The sequence below is a fragment of the Heliangelus exortis genome, chromosome 3 (assembly GCF_036169615.1).
Source record: "Heliangelus exortis chromosome 3, bHelExo1.hap1, whole genome shotgun sequence".
Classification (NCBI taxonomy): domain Eukaryota; kingdom Metazoa; phylum Chordata; class Aves; order Apodiformes; family Trochilidae; genus Heliangelus; species Heliangelus exortis.
This window is the reverse complement of record NC_092424.1, coordinates 9,974,530-9,984,311: the sequence shown is the minus strand read 5'-3', so window position 1 is coordinate 9,984,311 and position 9,782 is coordinate 9,974,530. Positions and strand designations below refer to the sequence as shown.

At 44.9% G+C, this 9,782-nt stretch overlaps 1 protein-coding gene across 1 annotated transcript in view; it reads left to right on the top strand.

Annotated features, from left to right (window-relative positions):
• Window positions 1-1,134: 1,134 nt before the first annotated feature.
• The window catches only part of AHCTF1 (AT-hook containing transcription factor 1), a 44,372-nt gene continuing 35,724 nt past the window's right edge, over window positions 1,135-9,782 (top strand). Inside the window, exons 1-4 of the mRNA XM_071739133.1 lie at window positions 1,135-1,307; window positions 3,323-3,401; window positions 8,090-8,216; window positions 9,390-9,643. Coding sequence (XP_071595234.1) covers window positions 8,096-8,216; window positions 9,390-9,643 — 375 coding nt within the window. The 5' untranslated portion in view covers window positions 1,135-1,307; window positions 3,323-3,401; window positions 8,090-8,095. The remainder of the gene's footprint in view (window positions 1,308-3,322; window positions 3,402-8,089; window positions 8,217-9,389; window positions 9,644-9,782) is intronic.

Sequence of the window (9,782 nt, the reverse complement as noted above, 5' to 3'; positions counted from 1 at the left end):
TCTAAATTTGTATGTAGTGCTTAAAGCCAAACTATTTTAAGTATTTTTAATGATCAGTATTATTTCGTGGAAGTCCAGCTATGTTTCTGCTTCCTTGCTCTTGTAGTCCTTTGCAGTCCAGTAGGAACAATTGCAAAAAATATAAAGCAGGAATACAGCATGCCTGGAAACCTCTTTGTTTATAAAATGTGCAAAGCCCTCTCCTCATTGGCACTCAGTATGTTTTATGAGCAAACACTTCCCAGCACAAACCCCATTTGGACAGCTGAAGGATGTTAATACAGAACCACGGACACCTCGCACACCGGTACCAGGCTTAAGCCTCACTGAAATATGGTTACACCTTCTGAGTTTTCACAGACCCTGCCAGGGTTGCAGTTATTGATGATGGATGGAGCTGTGCCGGCAGGAGCCTGTAACGAGGTGTAAAAAACCACGCAAGGAGCCTGCGGGTTACTGACGGGGAGTTCTGTTTCCAGCCCGAGCTTCCCGCGAGCAGAGCCCTGTGGTGAGGATGCTGCCCCTGCACGGTGCTACCGGGGCCTTGCTCCCGGGGGAGGGCTGAGCTCCTCTGAACCATTTCAGCAGCAACCAAGTGCCCGGAGGAGGTCAGGCGGCCCCTGCGAGCAGAGACACGAGTGGGCACTGCTGGCTGGAGGGGGCTATCTCCCCGCTACGGAAATGCCTGCCTTGGCAAGAGAGGGGGGCAGGCCGAGCACAGGTGTGCAGTGTGCACGGCGTGGAATTTTGCCGTCCGTGGGACTGCCTCCCCTCCCGGACTCCCCGATGGCTGAGCTGAGCTGGCCGATGGGGCCGGAGGTAAAATGGTGCCTCCATTACACACAGCGCAGAGAACTAGGAACTACAGTTCCCGGCGTGCCCCGCGCCAAGCCGGCCGGCACCGGAATGAGGCCGGAGGGGGAAGCGTCCGGCCGCGAGGCACGCTGGGACGCGTAGTCCGGAGGCGGCCGCCGCCCGGAGTCCTATTCCGAGAATTTGAAAATTCCCGCGGTGTCTCCCACAGCTCTCGCGAGAACTCCGCCCCCCGTCCCGCCCCCCACCACCCCCCCGCTCCCCCCCCCCCCGCCCGGCGGGTGAGCGCTCGAGGTGGGTGCCGCGCGCGGGGGGGAGGGGCGCGGGCGCCGAGTGGAACGCAACGGCCCTGGCGCGCGGCAGCGCAGTCACCGGGCGCGCGGCACGGGACGCGCTGGGTTGCGCAGAAACCGAGCGGGGAGCGGCCGGGCAGGTCCGGTGCAGGCGGAGGCCACTCTGACTGCTGCGGGAGATGCTGCCGTCCTCATCGGCACGTACGGGGGGGAAAAAACGCGCCGGGGTGGGCGGGCAGGAAGGAGCGGCGCGGGGAGAAAAAGGCGGAGGTGGGGACGGCGACGCCCGCCCGCTCGCTTGTCCGTCCGTGCGCCTCCCTTCCCCCGTACCAGTAGGTACCGGGGGTTCTGAGGCGGCTAGGCCGGCTCCGCCGCCGCTGGCGCAGCGCGGGCCCTCGGCGGGCCGGGCCGTCGTCGTCCGGCCCCTTATGTAAGTGACCCCCCCCCTGGGCTGCGGCGCCGTGCCCCGCCACACGTGGGCCGGCCGCGGTGGAGGGGGCCGGGACGGGCCGGCAGCAAGGCCTGGGCAGCGCACATGGGAGGGAGGCGGCGGCGGCGGCGTGCGAGGCTCCGCAGCCGAGGCTGGGGGCGTGGGAGATGTGGCGGCTGCCGCCGGCAGCTTTCCCTCCTGTCCGGCAGACGCACGCCCCCGTCTCTCCCGCCTTCGGTCACTTTTTGGAGGGTTTTCCTTTTCTTTAATTCTCTGAGGTGTGTTTTTTTTTCCCATTTGGTGGAGGAGGCGGGAAATTTGCTACCTGCGTAGAGCCCTCTGGAAGAAGGATGGGTTTGGTAGGGAAAGCACAGCTTTAGAGGAATTCCGCCAGGTTTGGAGGGGTCTCGATTTTTTCGGGAAGCGTGTCACGCAGAAAAGTTGCTCAGTTAAACGAAACTACTTGATTTTTTCCCTAGTTGACCGCTGCTCCAGGTGTGGAGCTCCTGCCAGTTAAAAGCAGCATGGTGTCAATGTTTCAGGTCTAATAATTGCTTCCTGATCATGTTTGGTAAAATAATGGAAAATTTAGAAGGTAACTCTGCCTGGAATGCTGAGCCCCGTTTGGGGTGTATAGCTAAACGTGGCAGTTCAGATGCCTTCTGTGGCCCATCAGTCTGGGTGATTGTGTCTGTCTTGGTTGTCAGCTGCCACGCGTGTTTGTATACACAGGTCTGTGTCCTGCTCCGCTGAGGACAGCTCCTCATTCATTTCTGCATCAGTTTTCCCTGCTCTGATTTGTCTGGGGTTTGCTTTTTTTTTAAGACAGTAAATGTACTTAATCAGGTTGCTTTTAGTTTTGTGTCTTCTACCTGGTATGCTGATACACTTAGAGAGACAATGGTAGGAAGCTTTTGCTGTTGCAGGGTTGTTTCACTTGTATGATTGAGAGACTGCTTAAATTGGTAGGAGAGTCACCAAGAATCTGGTCCTCTTTAACATGTGTTGCAGATGTTCTTGCAGTTCAGCTTGTCAGGTTGATGCTTGTAAAAGTGTGTTTCAGGATTAGATACTAGAAAACTGCCTGGACATGGCCCTGGGCAGCCTTCTCTAGGTGACCCAGCTTGAGCAGGGGGTTTGGACCATTTCAGCTCCAATGATTCTGGAAAGCCACTTTCAGGAAGACTCTGTGTGTGTTTCTGTACTGAGATACTTGGCACCTGTGTCTGTCTGTCCAGGTACACCAAGGAATGTAAAAAGAATATAATTTCAGAACTGAATTCAGGAACATTTTCTGGCTTAGCTATATTATATAGGCACTGAAACTCTGGACCAAAAGTGTTAGATTTTGTTAGGTTGTGTTAGTGAATAATTACAGGAGGTGGCTGGGTAAAGTGTCTCTTGTCAAATTCAATTCTGTGTTGGTTTTGTTATGGGTTGGTGTTTTGTTGTTTTTTTTTGTTGTTGTTTGTTTTGTTTTTTAGTTTTGCTTGGTTTTTTTGTTTTATTTGTTTTTGTCCGTTTGGTGTGTAGGATTGTTGGTTGTTTTTTTATTTCATTTAAAGGAAAATAAGATCTTTGGCTAAGTGGAGCATCATCTGCACAAACTCAGCAAGACAATCTGTAGGCTGCACTGGGTTGAAATAAGCCTGAGTCTAGAATTTTGATGCAGACTCACAGTTACACTAGTGGCTTTTTAGAGTTTTCTGCCTAAGTGGGGAAGAAATGATACAGTGGTACCCATGAAATCACCTGCTAACTCACTCACTAAATACTCTTTCTGCAGGAAGCAGTGGGCAAATTCCCAGAACCTGACTGCTAGAGTGAAGAAAGTATCTTTTCCATTTGCTGATCCTCCAATGCTTGTGAGTTACTTCCTGTTTTTGTAGGGAAAATGTCATTGAATCAGTCATTAATAATAACTCAAAAAATTCTATTTGTCATCTTTACGTCCTGGTCAACAAAGTGGATGCTGTTTTTCTCAAAAGAACTTAGGTTTTTCTGCCATTTCATCTTCTTGTCTTCTTCCCACTCTGTCCTGTTTCCTTAGAAAATGTGATCTGAATATTGTCACACAACTTCGGCCATTTCCTGATCACCAAGTAATACTTCCCAGAAATCACTTCAGCTTTCACATCTGGCTGAAGGAAGGATTGACACCTGTCAGCTCAGGCCTTTCTCAGTGAAATAGTGAATCCTACATGCAACAGAGAGTTAAAAGTTGACTTGACTGTGTCATGGGTAGTGTCCTTTCTAAATATAAAGAGCTTTTTAGCTCTCTTTGCAAACTGTGTAGTGTCACATATATGAGCTGGCATGGTGGCTTACTGTCACAGAATGGGAGATGGACAAATTTCCTCTCCTTCCCCAGTGCATTGTCCTGCCTCCTTCCTTGTGCCAACTTTTATGCTTGCTGCTTCTGTCTGCCCAGCCAGTTGGACTCTAACTCGGTGGAAATCTGTCTACTTTTCTGGGTTAGTTTCCTGTCTGCTTAGGGAGTTAACTGGGCTCATACAGTGCTCTAAAAAGTGTTTAAGTCAATGCAGGGTAGGCCACAGGAATCCAATTGTAGAACAAAGGAGCAGATGGAAGGTGGAAGCAGTGCCTCTTTTGGTGTCAGTGATATCTTCAGCTGCATCTGACTGTCTTTTTAGTTTTTTCTTCAGTCAGCCCTTAAGATTGTTGGCCTTTGATTTTCATGTTCTGCTGTCAAAACTGACATCCCAGAACTCTGACTTGGCTGCATATGATTCTACTTGAACATGTAATTTCTCAGTTGCTTTTTTTTTTTTCTTCACTGCAGTTTTTTAATTGAAAAATCTGTTACCACTTGTGACATGTTCCTTTCTTTGGAAATAGTTCATGGTGTTTGGGAGGTGTAAGTACCTAAGGTGGAGAAGAAGGGTAGTTTTGGCAACTGGTACACAGACCCCTTTGGTGTAGGATGCAGTTGGGCGGTTGAGTTCTGGTTTATTCCTGAAACTGGGAAGACTGTAGTGTTTTACACTAATCTGTTTTCTAACAGAGAGAAATAGGAATGTGACTGTAGTAATTGTTTTCAAAGAGAGCAGAGATGTGGTTTGTGTTGGATAGTAAAGGGGAGGCTTCATGCCTTTGACCAATCTCTGCCTGTTTTTCCACTGTTTTGACTTCCCAGTAATCCTTGGTTTAACTTAGCAGAATAATGTGAGAAAAACAACCTAGTAATCAAATCACTATGTCTACTGCTCATAATTTACTATGTTTTTTATCTTCCTGGTTCCATATTGCCAAACCATCTATCTAGAAAAGTGTTTAAAATTGCTTACCAGAGGAAACCTGGGCACTCCTGCTGCTCTAGTGTTTTCACATGCTTCTACATGTAGTTAATAACTGCTGCATGATTAAATTTATGAATACATGAGTGGCCCAGATGTCAGAGTTTTACATATTTGATGTTTCTTACTGATGGTATTGGATTTACAAGCACATATGATGTGTCCTGTAGAGATGAGTACACTGTGTCAAGGTGTAAGCTTTCCATCAGAGAATTCTTTTTGATTTGATGGGGAGTTTGGGATGGTGAGTGGTTTGTTTTAAAATTCAAATCTTCCCAGGAGAGTGTCTTAAAATTTTATTTCCATTTTGGCCACACAAAGTGCTGTGTCTAGGTCTAGGTAGGCAGTGGCAAAGGCAGGGTGACTCTGGGTAACTGACTGATGGAGAACAGGCAATTGAGAAGTTGATCCTTCAATGCTGTTACCTGCACTACTGAAAGGTACTTGTTTGCTCCTTTTCTTAAAGCCACCTTGTTACTGCTATGATGCATTGTATTAGTAATAATGAAGTGTTTAGCATGCACACTTCTTTTTCAGATATCTCTGTGCTTATTTACAAAAAAGGTTTTTATTCACTGCAGTCATATATGTTCTTTTTTGAGATCTTGTCCTGTTTTCTAAAATTTTGATGTATGTTGTCATAGTCAGTGTTCTCCCTTAAGGGACAATTGATCAGCTGAGTATGTTGCATGTGGTGGGGAGTTGATTACTTGGTGTTTTCATTAATGATGTAGATGTGGAGCAGAGCACACCCTCAGCAAATTGGCTGAAACTGGGAAGAATGGTGATACACCATGGGCCAAGCTGCCATCCACATTTTTAACAGGATGGAGAAATGGCCTGAGAGGCATCTTGTGCAGTTTAACAAGGGAAGTGCAAAGTCTTGCACCTGAGGAGGAACAGCTCCATATACCAGTATATACTGGGGGCTGCCTAGCTGGAGAGCAGGTTGGCAGGAAAGACCCTGGGCTGCATGTTGGACACCAAGTTGACTTGTGAGCCAGCAGTGTGGCATTGTGGTGAAAGTGACTGCTGGAATGCTGGGCTACATGAGGAGGATCATTTCCAGCAGGTGGTGGCGGGTGATCCTTCCTCTAATGAGCACTGGTGAGGCCACACCTGAAATTCTTTGTGTCTGGGCTTCCCAGTCTCACAAGAGAGATATGGAGGTATTGGAGGGTGTCCAGCAAGGAGCTACAACCTGGTTAGAAGAGACCAGAGGAAAGGCTGGGAGAGGTGGGACTGGACTGTTCAGCCTGGATAATAGAAAGCTGAAGGGAGATCTCATCAGTGCATATAAATTCCTGAAGGGAAAGTCTAAAGAAGATGGAGCCAGAGCTGGTCAAGATGTGCAGCACTTAAGAATAGTGAACTATGTAATATCTTCCCTTTGAGAGTTCAGGAAGAAAGCAGTGCTATTTGAACAAGATAATTAGATCTGTCTTGTCTTTTGGAGTATTTTTTTCAGTAACAACTTGCAAAACAGAGTTAAAGTATTTTGTATTTCCACATGTACAGAATATGTCTCTTCTAGCCACCTATTTAATCTTGGAAATTACAAGCTTTTAAGTTTTAATTTTAAGTTTTTTAATTTTATCTTGACATATTGAAACATGACCTCTTTCTGGAGCACCTACAGAAGTGTGGAAACTGAGAGGCTTGGAAAACTGGGTAAAATATTGTAGAGAAATGGTAAGGACATGCAAAAGGAAGGATGGGAGTGGAATAAGGAATATGAGGATTTAAGTAGAGAAGAAAGTCAGTTTTCCAAAGTGCTATGTTACATTTACATCGTAGATGTATGGAAAACTACTAAGTAATTGATGAGCTATGAAAGTCTGTATTGCTTGCAATGTGACAATATCAACAGTACATTTTCTGGAAGATTTTGAGAATGAATCATAGAATTAGAGGTTGGAGGGACCTGATGGATCATCTGGTCCAACCTTTCTTGGCAAAAGCACAATCTAGACAAGGTGGCCCAGCACTGTGTCTAGCTGAATCTTAAAAGTGTCCAGTGCTGGGGAATCCACCTTTTCCCCAGGGAAGATGTCTGATTGATCTAATTATGAAACACTTTCCTCTTGTGTCGAATTGGAATCTTCCCAGGAGTAACTTGTTCTCATTACCCCCTGACTTTTTCATGTGACTCCTTGTAAAAAGGAAATCATAATTTTCTCTGTAGCTGCCCTTCAAGTACTGGAATATGGTGCTGAAGTCTCCCCTAAGCCTTTTTTATCTCAAGTCGTAGCAAACGCAGTTCTCCCAGTCTTTCCTCTTTCCTCACGTGTCAGGCTTCCCAGTCCTTTGGTCATCTACAGAGCTGTTTTCCAAACAGGTAGATTCTAGTCTTTGCTGCACTCCTGGATTGTGTTTTGTCAGGAGCAAAACCTTACACTTGTTCCTGTTGAATTTCATAAGGTTCTCTTCCAGCTTATCCAGGTCTTTTGTGGAGGGTGTCTCTCCCTTCTGAAGTGCCTGCTTTCCTACTCTTTGGTAGTTCCTTATCATCTGCAAACTTCATCAGGGTACATTTGATGCTGCCATCCAGATCACTTAGGAAGATACTAAACATTCTTAGGCCCTATATCAGTCCTTGGGGAACCCCACCTGTGACAGATTGGTAGTTGGAAAAGTTTTTTCCACCACCTTCCAATTGCAGTCTGTCAGCCAATTTTCCACACACCATGCAGACCACTGGTCTCAGCAGTAATGGATCAGTTTCTCTAGAAGGCTGTGAAAACCTATGTTGTTAGTTAAGAACTTATTAATCCTTAATGTCCAAACATGCAAAATATGAACAAGACCTAAATGCTGATAAAATCTATTAGAAGACAATTAACAATAAGTAATAAAGTAGAAAATCACAGGAAAGGGCAAATGAAAGCGTATATATACCTCTTCTTGAGAAGCTTGTTAAAATACAGTTTTTCTGAGACTACATCTAACTTGCCTGGGTGAGTAGACTTGAACTCAGTTTACTGGGTTTCTTCCCTTGTTTCTCTTGTCAGTGCCTCTGTGTCACTTTTTGTTGGTGATCTCATAGGTGTGAGAAAAGCAATAGATTCTTTTGCTGTGCCATAAGGTCAAAAGCTGTCCCGGGTGCTATTTCTTTAAGTAAAAGAGCTAAAGGTGAAATACAGGTTTTTTTTCTCTACATTGTGATGAAACTTCTGTCAATCTCAAAAATATTTGTGGCTGACATGAGTATTTTTGCACTTCTTCTTTATTTACAGTGAAGGATGCGAGAGCTAAAGGCTCAAGTAACGAGCGGTCTGCTGCAGTTTCCAGAGGTGACTGTTCAGGCACTTGGGGAAGATGAAGTAACACTGGATTCTGTGCTGTGTGGAAAATTTTCTGGAGGTGATCATTTTTCTTTAGATTTGGTCTTTGTGTAAGGTAATGGTTGGCTGGAGGTTACCTGAAGCATAGGTTCAGCTGTGTCAAGTTGGTGCTATTAAGATGCAGCAGGTTTCAAGAGAACAAAAAGGATGTTTTAATAAATAAAAATGTGAATAATAAAACATTAGCATAGTTTAACTCTGAAATCACAAGAGCTTGCACCTGTCTTGTGCTATTAAAACAATTAACTTAAATATGCTGAGTTGGTGAACCCTTCTCAATTTTTAATTAAATAAAACACAGTTTTCAAAAAAATGTTTTGCACCGTATTTATTTGTGCCAGCTCAAGCTCCATGACCATCATAACATCATATGCAAAAGTAGTTCTTCATAGTTACTTAGTTCTCATAGTTTGAGGCAACCCCTCTGCTTTAAACAGAAGGAAGAGGCCAAATTTCCCAAGTATTTACTAGGATGCAGATGAGTACTCAGTGAGAGTGGCTGAAAATAGCTAGGCAGGTGAGGTAGCTGATTTTCTAGGTGATCTGAAAGTACATCTAGGTGCCTATTTGGATGTCTAGGCTTTTGTTAAGACCATGTAGAAGCAATCTACCTGACTGTAAATGCAGTAATTGAGTTAATATTTCCTTGAGCTTGAAGTAGTTAAGTGAAACAAAGTGTGTGAAATTCTTTCTGTGGTCAGCCTGTGCAGAAGTTTATATTTACTCATTCAGAGCCCATTCTAAGGTAATTTCTTTTTGAAGTCCAAAGTTAAGTTGTTAACTTAACCAGGCATGTGCCAAGTTAAGTTAATCAAATAGAAATTAGTTGGTTTACATTTGTTATATTTGAAGTGTACTTTAAGAGTGTATTCCTCTGTGTATTCAGATGATTTCTGGCAAAACCAAGCTGAATATTGTATGAAAACTGTAGCTCAACCTATTGTAATATTTATCCCAAACAAAATATTTCAGCACAGGACTGGCAAGTACAAATGAAAGACAATAAGGTGGCTAATTTTAGGATGCATTTGAGGCTTTTGATGGGTGGTTTTAAAGAATTAACCAGAATTGGGAAGTCAGTCTTCCCGTGTCAGGTAATTTTATTGAAGATCAGGGACAGTGGCTGTGGTTTTTTAGTTGTTTCAATCTTCAGTTGGAAGTTTGGTTTATTCAGCTTTGTTTTCTCTTACAGGGAGGAATGGGCTGGCGTGGTTGGCGTGTGGTCCTCAGCTTGAGGTGGTGAACTCTGTGACAGGAGAGCGGCTCTCTGCGTACCGCTTCAGTGGAGTAAACGAGCAGCATCCCACCATTCGTGTGGTGAAGGAGTTTTCCTGGCAGAAGAGAAATGGATTACTGATTGGGTTGGAAGAAACAGAGGGAAGTGTTCTCTGTCTATATGACCTTGGAATATCAAGAGTCGTTAAAGCAGTTGTTCTTCCAGGAAGGGTACGTGCTTTTTAATTGGAGAAATTGGAGAAACTAACCTTTCATCTTGTTTCAGTGCTGTGCATTTCTATTGCAGAGTGAAAAGGAAAAAAAAAATTCTTTAAAGTGTCTATAATGCATGTTTCTTAAATGCTGAATT